The 13846-nt window shown below is 39.2% G+C and overlaps 1 protein-coding gene and 1 non-coding gene across 2 annotated transcripts in view; one reads left to right on the top strand and one right to left on the bottom strand.

The window, feature by feature from the left end:
* The window catches only part of Herc2 (HECT and RLD domain containing E3 ubiquitin protein ligase 2), a 168642-nt gene that overhangs the window by 73722 nt on the left and 81074 nt on the right, over window positions 1-13846 (top strand). The window contains exons 31-37 of the mRNA XM_059273697.1: window positions 1190-1323; window positions 1816-1989; window positions 2064-2200; window positions 2315-2466; window positions 3564-3755; window positions 11422-11609; window positions 12590-12782. Of these exons, the coding sequence (XP_059129680.1) occupies window positions 1190-1323; window positions 1816-1989; window positions 2064-2200; window positions 2315-2466; window positions 3564-3755; window positions 11422-11609; window positions 12590-12782 (1170 nt within the window). The remainder of the gene's footprint in view (window positions 1-1189; window positions 1324-1815; window positions 1990-2063; window positions 2201-2314; window positions 2467-3563; window positions 3756-11421; window positions 11610-12589; window positions 12783-13846) is intronic.
* LOC131902876 (U6 spliceosomal RNA) lies at window positions 6235-6337 on the bottom strand. The gene has a single exon (XR_009377155.1). It is a non-coding gene; the product is annotated as a U6 spliceosomal RNA (small nuclear RNA).

Raw genomic sequence — 13846 nt, 5'->3', positions numbered from 1 at the left:
GTGGGATCCTGTGTGGACCTGCTTAGTTCTCCATGGCTTGCTGTGTAGCTGCGTGGCTTGCCCCGGGAGTCCTCCTCCTTCTCTAGCTACTAGATAATTCTCTCCTCCCAGTTTTCTCCTTTTATATATTCTCTCTGCCTGCCAGTCCCGCCTATCCTTTCTCCTGCCTTGCTATTGGCCAGTTCTTTATTAGAGCATCGGGTGTTTTACACAGACACAGTAACACAGCTTCACAGAGTTAAACAAATGCAACATTAGCAAAAGTAGCACACCTTAAAATAATACTCCACAACAGTTTGGAGGTGGTGGTGTTTGGGTTTTTCTTTTTTCTTCTTTCTTTTTTTTTTCTTGTCTGTTTTTCTGTGTAGCCCTGGCTGTCTTGGAACTCAAGTCTGTAGACTAGGCTGGCCTCGAACCCATTGAGATTCACCTGCCTTTGCCTCCCAAGTGCTGAGACTAAAAGCATGTGGCAGCAGGGCCCAGCTCTCACCTTTGCTCTTTAGGAGAGGCTTGCTGATCCCAGGCTCCCAATTCCTCAGGGCTCCTCTCTGTAACAGTGTTCCACTCCTGTCCCTGACATGGTATGTCAGAGTATTGTTTCTAGAGGTCTTAGGATACTCATTGTGATTGTTTTACTTTTGTCCTTCCAGCATTGCAGTTGACAGTGTCATTCTGTACTCTTTTGAAGACAATATCCATCCTCCTTTGTCTTTCTGTTGCTGTGATACCACACTATGAGCATAAGAAAGTCGGGAGGAAAGGGTTTATTTCATCTTACAACTCTCGGGTCACAGTTCATCCCTGAGTGACATCAGGGCTGGAACTCCAAGCAGGAACATGGAGATAGGAACTGCAACAGGCCATAGAAGAGTACTGCTTACTGGCTTGCCCAGACTGCTTTTTTACAGACCTGGGACCACTTGCCCAGGGATGGTATGGGCTGGGATCTCCCACATCAATCACTAATGAAGAGAATGCCCCACAGGCTTGCCCACAGGCCAATCCTAGGGAGGCATTTTCTCAGTTGTGGTTCCCTCTTCTCAGATAACTTGTGTCAAGCTGACCCCTCCCCCCCAAAAAAAACAAAACCAAAACCAAAAACAAAAAACCTACAACCCATACATTCTTGCACATTAAAGTATTTCTTAGTTAAAAATTATATAAGTGATTTTTATGTTTTAAAATATAGTTCCTAAGAAGCCAGAATCTACTGATGGTGAAGAAAAAATTGGAAATGAAGAAAGTGATTTAGAAGAAGCTTGTGTTCTGCCTCATAGTCCTATAAATGTAGACAAAAGACCCATTTCCATGAAGTCTCCCAAGGTGAAGTATTTTCTATGGTTCTTAGATTGGGTAATAGAAACACTGCACACAGCAAGGAAGCTCTGGTGCCATGCAGTTGTCTTGAACACCTGTAGGCTAGTGAGTTTCGTGTGTTGCTTTTAGAAGCATGGCCCTAGGCTGCTTAGTAGACTTGGCTGACGGTGTTCTGTCTGGTCACACTGCTGGAGGACTGTTTCCTTTTGTTTTTGGTCTGTATTGCATCTTTATATATATATAGCATTCATTCATTTCATTATTTGTTTGAGAAACTATTGGTCCCTGAGGCTATTAATATTTTCAAAAGCTACTCAATTTAAAATATCAGTGACAGGATGCTTTTCTAGCTTATGTTGCAGACTTCTGGGTCCTATTCCTAGTGGTAACAAAATGAACAAATAACAAAACTACTAGTACTAATTGTTTATAGTCAAAGAACTTTAGAGTACATGTTAGTAGGGTAAACTAATGGTGCACATTGTTCTTTTTTGTTAGGATAAATGGCAACCACTGTTGAATACAGTTACAGGAGTTCATAAATACAAATGGTTAAAGCAGAATGTGCAGGGCCTTTACCCACAGTCTGCACTTCTCAGTACAATTGTTGAATTTGCCCTTAAGGAAGAGCCAGTAGATGTGGAAAAAATGAGGAAGTGCCTACTGAAACAGGTAAGACTTTCTGTGGCACGATTCTTTGCATTGAGTCAGATGGAGCACTGACTGTAAATATTTCTGTTTTTCAGTTGGAGAGAGCAGAGGTTCGTCTGGAAGGGATAGATACAATTTTGAAACTGGCAGCCAAAAGTTTCTTACTTCCATCTGTGCAGTATGCTATGTTTTGTGGATGGCAAAGACTTATTCCTGAAGGACTTGATATAGGGTAAAGCTTTATAAAATTTCTCTCAAGTATGGAATCTTGGGAACACACTGCTGTTCTTTTGGAGTTAAAAGTCTGGCAATGTTCCAAGTCAAATTCTGTTTCTTTGTTTGAAAGGGAACCACTTACAGACTGCTTAAAGGATGTGGATTTGATCCCACCTTTTAATCGGATGCTGCTGGAAGTGACTTTTGGCAAGCTGTATGCTTGGGCAGTCCAGAATATTCGATATGTTCTGATGGATGCGAGCGCCAAATTTAAAGAGCTGGGTGAGCTAAAGAAAACATGATAATTGAAAGTCCTTCTTGTAAAACTGATAATATGGTAATGGTTGTGACTGCAGCAATGTCCTGTTGTTAATCTTGAGTGTATAATGTGGAAATGGACATCAAGTCACTTCTCACTTTTGGAAACTGTACGTCAGAACAATAATCATTTATTGTTAGGTTTATTTTAGATTCAGAATAGAACTTTGAACATTTGGCAGAAAACGTAATCTCAAAATATTTTAATAAAATAAATCAAGCTACATTTTTATTAGTGTTGCACCCTATATACTCTAAGGTGCCAGTCTCCCACATTAAGGCTGATCTAGATAATTTGAGCATCTGTAGAGAAATGGCAAGATTAGTTTTATGGTAGTAAAATGAAAGACGCCCAAAGATATTTAGAAAATATACTGAATATATATACAGTTTTAACTACAGGGTTTTATTGTATAGTTGGGAATGCCACACTTTGGGGTGCTCATTCCCACACTTTTTTTTTTTTTGTCTCCAAACTTTGAAATTGGTATTTCTGTGGAATTTTTTGTTCTGTTTCACTTTGGTTTTTGAGACAGGGTCTCACTATGTATCCTTTGCTGGCCTGAAACTCAAAATTTAGACTGGGTTGGTTTCCAACTCCCAGAGGTCCACCTGCATCTGCCTCCAGGGTGCTGTGATTAAAGGTGTGTGCCAGCACCTCTAACTCTAAATTTTCACTACTTTGAGATTGCTGGGATCTCCATTTAAATTTTTGAAGACAATATACCTAGGAAAAGCTCAGCTTCCTTCTTTAAGCACAGATGTTATATCAGAGTTCACTTTTACTAATGGTGAAAATTGTACTAGAATTTAACACTATACTAACTGAATTTTTCCCTTTTGCACTATATCTTGAAGACAAGGATAACAGTATGTGGAATGTAGATGGTGAGGATATCGTAAAATAAAATCGATCTGCCCTAACCTCACTATGTGGAAACCCACTTTAAAAAAAAGTTACATAAATGAATAAGTAATTAATAACCAAACTCCACTGTGTTTTGAATGATGTGCATTGTACCCATAAATGAGAAATTCAAATGAATGTCAATGTTTTTTAGGTATTCAGCCTGTCCCCCTACAAACCATTACCAATGAGAACCTGGCAGGACCAAGTCTGGGGACCATCCCACAAGCTCGATTTCTTCTGGTGATGCTCAGCATGCTCACCCTGCAGCATGGTGCAAACAATCTTGACCTCTTGCTCAACTCAGGCACACTGGCCCTCACACAGACTGCACTGAGGCTGATCGGTAGGTTGGCTTTGGCTCTGGATCCTTTAGAAAAACATGACTTTTACCTTTTCTCCTTAACAACAACAACAAATTACACACACACACACACACACACACACACACACACACACACACACACACACACACGCGCGCGCGTGCTAGCCTTTTAACTATGCTGAGTGTAACTGAGCAATGTTAGGGACTTTAACATTTTTTTTCTTTATTTTTTTCTCTTTGACCTTGTTTTTTAAGACAGGATCTCAATATATATATACCCTTGCCTAGCCTGGAGCTCTCCATGCTGGTCTTAAACTCACAGAGATCCTCCTGCCTCTGCCTCCAGAGTACTGAGATTAAAGGTGTGGGCCACCACTCCTATTGGGGACATTCACATTTTGAGCAGCTGTTACTGCTGTCTTGTTTTAGAACATTTTCATAACCTCAAGTGCAAATCTTATATCTGTTTATCAATCACTCGCCCACCCTCCTGTTCCTGGTGACCACAAATCGGCTTTCTGCCTCAGTGGATTTACATTTTTTGAAGATTTCATGTAAGTGCAGTCATGTAATTTATAGGCTTTTGTATTTAGATTTTAGTGTATGTCAGTATTTCATTTTTTTAATGGCTGAAGTGTTATTTGAATATTTGACTTTTTTTATATATTGATGGGCAATTGAGTTATCATTTTATTTTAGTGAGTAGTTTTGCTAGGAATGTTTGTATATAAATTCTTGAATACCTATTTCTGGTTCTTTTGATTATAAAAGGAGTAGAATACTGAGGTCATCTGGTAATGTTGCAGGTGGATACTGGATTTTGGAGGGCACCCACTGGTATTTCCAGGTTGTTTAATACTAGAACAAGAAATCAGAGTAGGAACATACAGATGAGAGAAACCAAACAGTTTATTAAGAAAGTATTTTTGAGCTGTAATAAGCACTAGTGAGCCATATGTTGGGGAATGTAAGAGTATGAATGGTACCCATACTGGGCAGGTTGGGGTAGTCTTACAGTGTAGATCTTTTGTGCACATATCCTATTTCAGGTAGTCTTAGTAGGGAGAGATTTCTAGTTTCTCTGTTAATTGGCTCTTTTCATATACTTTTTAAAAAAGATATTCTCTATGTAGCTCTGCTTGGCCTGGAAGTCTGTGCTCCCAGAGATTCCCTGCCTGCCTCCAGAGTGTGGGCACTAGGCTTGCCATGTATAGATATTAATGTTTCACTTCCGCCCAGGGATGTGGGTGTTCACTTTGAGTGATTCGTGCATCAGACCTGCACTGAGTTAGTTGCACACTGGCTCCCCACATGCAAATCTCCACTTCTGTGGATCTTTGACAGCTTTATTGTTGCACTTTGGGATTAAGGCCTTCTTCCACTGAGTGTGAAGTGCTCCCTAGTGATTTTTGGTTTGCATTTCAAATAATGACAAATGCATTGTTATCTGTTTTCTGTTTATATCTTACAGAAATGTCCTTTGCCAGTTTTTTTTTAATGAGTTGAATTCTTTGTCTTTTTGTTATTGAGTTATAGGAGTACCAGTTAAAAGTACCACATAAGCTGGGTGTGTGGGGGTGCATGCCTTTAATTCCCAGTACTGGGAGGCAAAGGCAGGTGAATCTCTTGTGAGTTCGAGGCCAGCCTGGTCTACAGAGTGAGTTCCAGGACAGCAAATGCTATTACACAGACAAACCCTGTCTTGAAAATCAAAAAGAAAAAAAAAAGTATCACAAAAATGAAGCAAACATTTAAAGAAGACTTAATAATCCTCAGGCTCTTCCAAAAATACTCTGGATGTTAGACTTTTGCAAATTTATAGACCTTTAGTAGATGTTGTATGATTTGAGGATAAATTTTCTTGTCCTGTGAATTTTATTTTCCTTTGATGCAGTTTTTCATCTTCTGATGGCCCACCTAGTTATTTTTCTTTGCTCTCTGTGCTTCTGTCTTTACCAAGAAGCCGTTGGCAACACTAAGGCAGGTGAAAATTATCTGTTATTTCTTCTGCAGGTTTTATTGTTTCAGCTCTTATATGTAGGTCTTTTGTACATTTTAAAAATGAAAATATAATTATATAATTTCCCCCTCATCTTTTCTCTCTCCTAACCCTCTTATGTATCCCTCACTGCTTTCTCAAATTCATTACCTTTTTCTTTAATTGTTGTTACACATGCACACACACCCCATACATATATTCCTAAGCCTATAGATACAACCCTTTCAGTCTGTGTAATGTTACTTGTAGTGTAGGATTTTAGGGTTGACCATTTGGTATTGTATAAAGAGTTGTGGGCTCTTCCCTGGGAAGACTATTTCTCCCACTCTCAGCATTCCTTAGTTCTTTGTCTAGGGTTAGGCAGCAGCCTTGTCCAGGCTTCCCTGAGTTTCCTAGGAGATGCAATCTCACAGCAGACGTCCTGTTCCTCTGGCTCTTAGAGTCTTTCTGCCCTCTTGCTCAGCTTTCCCTGAGCCTTAGGTGCAGTTGTATGGCAGATGTAAAAATGTGGAATGCTTTACAAATTTGTGGGTCATTCCTGGCCTGGGGCCCTACTAATCTTGTCTGTATTGTTGCAGTTTTAGCATATGTACTGACAAAGCAAGCATGTCTTTTGTACTTTTAGGTAAACATTTTATACATTTACATAGCCTGACTTTAAATTTTTTTTTATTATTATTTAGTTATTCCACTACCATTTGTTGCAAACTTTTCCCCCAGTGTCTTGGTATCCTTGGAAAGCCATTTGACTAGACTCCCAGTTCTGTTCTATTGTTTCATGTGCTTGTTATTGCTATGGTGACCCTGCATTGTTTTGAACATTGTGGCTTTGTAGCAAATTTTGAAGTTGAGATTGGGAGTCTTCTGACATTTTTTTTTTCCCTGGAGATTGTTTGGGTGTTTTGGGTTCACTTGCATTTCTATGTGGAATTTTAGGGCTGGTTTTAATATATCTGTAAAAGGTCTTGGAGTTGTTTTAAGGATGCTGTGGGGGTCTGTAGATCACCTTAGGGATTATTTCCATCCTAACAGTATTAGCTTCCGTTCTATGAATACAAGTACATTTACTATTTAGGGTTTAATTTCCTTCAGCAATATTTTAGAGTGGGACAGTTTCCAGGATAATAATGACTAAACAGAACAGATTAGGAAGTGTTCCCTAATGTTCTTCTTTTAGAAGAATTTAAGAGTTATTAATTCTTCTTTAAATGTTTGATAGAACTCACCTGTTAAGACTTATGGGCCTGTACTTTTCTTTGTAATTCCGTCTCTTTTCTTACAGGTCTATGTGGGTTTTCTGTTCCTTCTGAGTTACTTCAGGTGTAATTTGTATGTTGCTAGGACTTTATTCATTTCATCTGGGTATTCTTGTTTCTTGGTATATATAAAACTGTTTATAATAGTTTCATTTTTCTGTGGGGAGTATTTCCCCTACAGCCATTTCTGGCTTTACTTAGTTGTATCTCTTCCTTCTTTTTTCTTAAGTAATCTGTACTTTTGGTTTTCTTGATTCTCTTATTTTTTGTTCTTTACTTCATTTATTTCTCTTCTAGTCTTTACTTTTTCTTCTACTAACTGTTTCTATTGCATTTTTACTGTTATGGTTTTCTAGTTTACCCAGAAATCAAATCTGTGGTCTTTGTAGTTCGCACTGTCCCCTTTATCAGCTTTGGAGATGTGTTTCCATGGGTCTCAGTGTGTACTCTCATATCACTTAGAATTTCTACTTTGGCCCAGTGGTTGTTTAAGTGAATTCTGCTTTAATTTCTCATATATTCTTTAGGTTTTCCTCTGGTACTAATTTTTAATCATTACATTTTATTTGGAGAAGAAATTCATGATTGAGAATGTAACTGTTGGTAGAAATCTTGTCTAGCATGTATGAAGCCTTGAGTTCAAATCCTCAGTACTACATAACCCAGGCATAATAGCACACACCTATTATCTTGGCACTTAGAGGGTGGAGGCAGGAGCATCAAGAGTTCATTCTCGGCTACAGAAGTGAGTTCAAAGCCATCCTGGAATATATAAAACCCTGTCTGAAAAATAAGGTAAAACTCTACAACTATATAGTCTTTCATATTAACTTTATATGCGTGTTTATCCAGGTTCAGCAAACACTAAGTATAAATTGTCCTTTTTCTTGTCTCATATTTATTCATGCCCCTAGTAAATTCAGCCTTCAAAGAGCTAGCAGAACGATGGTGGGATCTGGCCCTATCTGAAGACCCTGGGCTAAGGCATTAGCTAAAGATCTTAAGTATTTTATCAAGAATTTTTGTAGTGTTCATAGGAAATTCAGTGTTCATAGGAAAATTGATTTGTAATTCTGTTTCTTCGTTTGATTGTTATATGGTTTAGGTATCTGGGTAATTGTGGCCTTGGTAAAAAGAATTAATCAATGTTCCTTCAGTTTCTATTTTGTGGAATAATTTGAGGAGTGTTGGCATTAATTCTTTGAAAATCTTGTAGAAATCTGCATTGGATCTATCTGGCCTTGGCTTTTTATTTTTTTGTTTTTGCTTGGGAGACTTTTAATAAGAGTTTCTATTTTACTAGGGGCTATACATCTGTTTAAATTGCTTATCCTCGATTTAGCTTTGGTAGGTGGTATATATCAAGAAATATATTCATTTTTTTTACATTTTCCTATTAGGTGCAGTATATATTTTTAAACTATGTCCTTATTATTCTCTGAATTTCCTGTGTCTGTTGTGATGTCCCCCTTTTCATCTCTAATTTTATTAATTTGGATCTTTTCTTTACATCTTTTAGTTAATTTGGCTAATTTTTTTTTATCAATCTTAGTGATTTTCATTAAGAATTAACTCATTTCATTGATTTATTTGTATTTTTGTTGTTGTTGTTGTTGATGGTGGTGGTGGTGGTGTTTGTCTGTTAGTATTTTATTGATTTCTGCCTGGAGTTTGATTAGTTCTTGCCATCTACTACTTGGGTGTTATTTCTTCATTTTGTTCTAGAACTTTCAGGTGTGTCATTAAGTTACTATGAATATGAGACCTCTAATTTTTTTTTTCATATAGTCACTTAGTGCTATAACTTGCCCCTTAGAACCGCCTTTATTTGTGTCCCATATATTTGGGTATGCTGTATTTTCATTTTTATTCAACTCCAGAAAAATTTTAAATTTCTTTCTTAATTTGTGTCTTGACCCACTTTTCACTCAGTAGTGAGTTGTTCAGTTTCCCTGAGTTTGTATGCTTTATGCTGTTTTCGTTGTTGTTGATACCCACTTTTAATCCTCGATGGTCAGAATGCAGGGCGTTATTTTAATTTTCTTGTATCTTTTGAGACTTGCTTTAAGTCCAAGTATGTGGTCAATTTTGGAAAAAGTTCCAGGAGCTGCTGAGAAGAAGGTATATTCTTTTGTTTTTGGGTAAAACATTCTATAAATATCTTCTAGGTCCATTTATTTATGATATCATTTAGCTCCAACATTTTTCTGATTAGTTTTAGATAACCCATCTATTTGCAAGAATTGAGTTTTGAAGTCACCCACCATCATTGTGTGAAGATCAGTATGTGATTTTAGCTGTAGTAGGGTTTCTTTTATGAACTTGGGTGTCCCTGTGTTTGGTGCGTAAATGTTTGGAATTATAATATTCTCTTGGATTTTTTCTTTGACAAGTATGTAGTGTCCTTCCCTATTTCTTCTTATTAGTTTTGGTTTGAAGTCTATTTTGTCAGGTATTAAATGCCTACATTGGCTTGCTTCCTGGGTCCATTGGAATATTCTTTCCCATCCTTGTGTGCTGAGGTGATATCTATTCTTGATGTAAGGTGTGTTTTTTGGAAGCAGTGGAAGGATGGATCCCGTTTTTGTATTCAACCTATTAATGTATGGTTTTATTGGGGAATTGAGACCCTTGATGGTGAGTTATCAATGAGCAATGTTTGTTGATTCCTGTTATTTTCTTGTTATGGTGTGGGTTATGGTGCGGGCTCCCCGCTCTTGATTTGCTGGTCTGAGATTATTTATGCCTTCTGTTTTCTGGGTGCGACAAACCTCTTCAGACTGAAGTTTTCCTTTTAGCACCTTTTGTAGAGCTGTATTTATAGATAGGTACTGCTTCAATTTAGTTCTATCATGTAATCTTTTTCATTCTTCATCTAGTGTGATTGAAAGTTTTGCTAGGTATAGTAGTTTGGGCTGGCATCTGTGGTATCTTAAGAGTTTGTGGAACATTGATCCAGACCCTTCTGGATTTTAGTCTCCATTGAGAAGTCAGAAGTCTATTGGGTCTGCCTTTATATGTTATTTGTTTTTTTTTTCTCTTGGAGCTTTTAATATTCTTTCTTTTTTAATATACATTTAGTGTTCTGGTTATAATGTGTCCAGGGGATTTCTTTTCTGGTCCTTTCTATTTGGTGTTCTGTATGCTTCTTGGACCTTGATAGAGGCCTCCTTCTTTAGGTTAGGGAAAGTCTATGATTTTGTTGAAAATATTTTTTTTTGCTTTTTATCTGAATTTCTTTTCTTTCTATTCCTTTTATTTATTGATTTAGTCTTTCCATAGTGTTCCAAATTTCCTAGATGTTTTGTGCCTGGATTTTTTTTTTTTTTTTAGATTTAACTTTTTTTTTTCTTTCTTTTTTTGGCCAAGATATCCATTTCTTTTATCTTGTCTTTAATGCCTGAGGTTCTCTCTTCCATCCTTTTTACTCTGTTGGTGAGACTTAACCTCTGAGGTTTTGGTTTGGTATCCTAAATTATTAATTTTAAATTTTTATCCATTTGGATTTTCTGAGTTCCTGCCAGGTGTGGCCACTGGGGTCCTGGGTAGAATGTGTTCCTTGGTTTTATTGGGGGCTGATATGAACAAATGGGAATGAGCTAGCAGGGGGAGGCTGAATGGGTCCACAGGAAGGAAGGAAGCTGGGTATGTCATGAGGTTTGACAGGGAATAGAGGTAGAAAGGATGCAGGCCCCTTCATGTGGTCTGCTACAGGGCTGGGGATGAGACTGATGAATTTGCAATGGAGGAAAGGAGGAGAATTAAGACCACTGGATTCCCAGGCTGCCATGGCCAGTGAGCTCCTAGGGAGAGAGTGTCTTTGAGTATTGGAGGCTGACACAGAGGAATAGGGTCAGGGAGAAAGGCTGGGTCCTGCCAGAGTCTCCAGAGTTCCCAGGGAGTGGAGGCAGAGAGGGCGACAAGACCCTTGCAGTTGATTTCCTACAGGGTTGGGGGTAAGACTCCAGTATGATTTCTTAAACTTAGTGCTAATCAGTTCTTCTTGATCTTTGTGCTGTGCTGTGTGTGTGTGTGTGTGTGTGTGTGTGTGTGTGTGTGTGCGCCTATCTGTCTGTCTGTGTGTCAGGATCCTTCTATGTAGACCAGTTTGCTTTGAACTGATGACCCTCTTTAGTGCAAGGATTATGTGATGTGTCACCAGGTCTGCTGATGTGTCTATTATAAATAGGACATCAGAGGCTGGAAAGATGGCTCTGATGTTAAAAGAGTACTTACCATTGTTGCTGAGGACCTGGGTTTAATTAGTTTCCAGCACCCATGTTTAGTAGTTTCTGCCACTGTACCCACATGTACAAACCCACACTCAGACATGTAATTTACACATAAATAATCTATACACAATTTTAAAAAATAATAAAAATAGGACATTGCAGCTAATTATAGGCTCAGCTGTTGTTTGATGTTCTGACAGGTCCTACTTGTGATAATGTTGAGGAAGACATGAGTGCCTCTTCCCGGGGAGCCTCTGCTACGGTGTTGGAAGAAACAAGGAAGGAAACTGCTCCTGTTCAGCTCCCTGTTTCAGGGCCGGAACTGGCTGCTATGATGAAGATTGGAACCAGGGTCATGAGAGGCGTGGATTGGAAGTGGGGTGACCAGGTATTCAGAGATTTCGTTAACATCTTAGAACATCTAACCTGCCAATCAGTGGGAGTTAGAATAGTTGGCTACCTGAACTCAGAACTTGTAAGATTGATGGATGACTTAGTTGTTGATTTGTGAGCAATAAAATAGAGGCAAAAGACATTAGGACAGTGTTTTCCTTCCCATGATGTCATGTAGATTTTCTCAGCCACAATGCTAAGCATGGACTTTGTCAATTTCATGAAATTGTCTGAGACCAGGTAATAGCATCCTATCAATAGCTTTTTCTCTTTGTAGTGGTTGACAGAATATTGCTCTTGGGCCTAGGTTCCCACTCTTAGGAAGTGATTGAGGTCGTTGGAAAGACCAGTTTGATTGCTTGGACACTCACTAATGCATTTGTTGAGAAAATCCCTAGTTGAGAAAATTCTCTCCTTTCCTCTTATTTCTTTGATAAAGGAATGTGAGCACGTGCTTTTTTTTTTTTTTTTTTTTTTTTTTTTTTTTTTGATTTTTCGAGACAGGGTTTCTCTGTGTAGCTTTGTGCCTTTCCTGGATCTCGCTCTGTAGACCAGGCTGGCCTCGAACTCGCAAAGATCCGCCTGGCTCTGCCTCCCAAGTGCTGGGATTAAAGGCGTATGCCACCACTGCCCGGCGCATGTGATTTTATGGCATTTAAAAATGATAGGATCCGCTGGGCACTGGTGACACATGCCTTTAATCCTAGCACTCAGGAAGCAGAGGCAAGCGAATCTGAGTTTGAGGCCAGCCTGGTCTACAGAGCAAGTTCCAGGACAACCAGGGCTACACAGAGAAACCCTGTCTGAACCTCCCCCCCCCCAAAAAAAAATAGAATGATATAATCTGTACATTTTTTAGTTATATTTGGGTCAGGAGGAGGCTGACAGAAAATCTGTACAGAATTAATGGAAGAACCATGGTGGGTCCAGAACAGGACACACACTCTTACCTGGTCTTTGTTTTTGCTTTTTCAGGATGGGCCTCCACCAGGCCTAGGCCGTGTAATTGGTGAGCTGGGAGAGGATGGCTGGATCAGGGTCCAGTGGGATACAGGCAGCACTAACTCATACAGGATGGGAAAAGAAGGAAAGTACGACCTCAAGCTGGTGGAGCTGCCAGTGTCATCACAGCCCTCTGCAGAGGACTCAGACACAGAGGATGACTCCGGTGGGTGCCTCGCACAGTCTGTTAGATCAAGGTAGCTTGGTACATTGTTCGTGTGTTGGATAGCTGTCATTTCCCTCTGGAAACAGTGGTTAGGATGCATTTGAAGACATTGCTCTGGCTGCACTTTAAACACGTGATTCTGGTATAGGTGTATAAAGGGGCTCGATCTAGTAACCCAGACAAACTGATTCATCTTCACCTTTATTCCATACTTCCTGATACCTCTTTCCGAGTGGGGTAGAAGACAAAAGTGCAGCATTACTTTTTAAATTGCATCTTAAAAGTATATTTACTTGTTTTTGTGTATATGTGTGTATAAGTTAGAGGACAACTTACTGTGGTCAGTTCCCCTTTTACCAATCATGTCTCAGAGGAGTTATCTTTGTCAGGTCTGGTGGCAGGTATCTCTACCTGCTGATGCTTAAAACAACAATAACAAACCTATCTATCTATCTATCTATCTATCTAGCTAGCTAGTTAGTTCGGGTCGAGGCACAGACATTCCACAGCATCCCTGTGGAGGTTAGAGGACAGCTTGTGAGAGTCACTTCTGTCCTTTCACCAGGTAGATTCTGGGGAACAAAGTGAGATTCTCAGACTTGGTAGCAAGTACTACCCACTAAGCCAGCTTACTGATCCTAGCCTTACTTCTCATTGGTCTGTGTAGTTGGCCCAAACGTGAGCCTGAGAAATATGGTGGATTCAGTGTTGTGTTGTGTTTTTCTGGATTCTGGTTTTTCCTCCACCAGCTTCAAGTTGCAAGATGTGGCCCCACCTGCTTCCTTTAAGCACCTCCCTATTCCTTGATTTAGAATGCTTCTCATAATGTTGAGTTAGTCAGTACTTCATTGTATCCAACAATGCAGAGAAATTGGATGTGGATCCATGAAGTTGATTCTATCCAAGGAAATTCATTGCTGTAGGAATGCATTTTTTAGATCTGTACAAAAGACCCTAAGTCATGCGAATGAAGTATCACATGCTGGGCTTACTGAGACTTGAGAGCCAGAGCTCCTTCCTAGGGCTCTGCCAACCATTATGTGCAGTGCTGTCAAATGTTAGAA

The sequence above is a fragment of the Peromyscus eremicus genome, chromosome 1 (assembly GCF_949786415.1).
Source record: "Peromyscus eremicus chromosome 1, PerEre_H2_v1, whole genome shotgun sequence".
Classification (NCBI taxonomy): domain Eukaryota; kingdom Metazoa; phylum Chordata; class Mammalia; order Rodentia; family Cricetidae; genus Peromyscus; species Peromyscus eremicus.
Note: the sequence above shows the minus strand (reverse complement) of the source record. Positions and strands in the feature narration are given on the sequence as shown.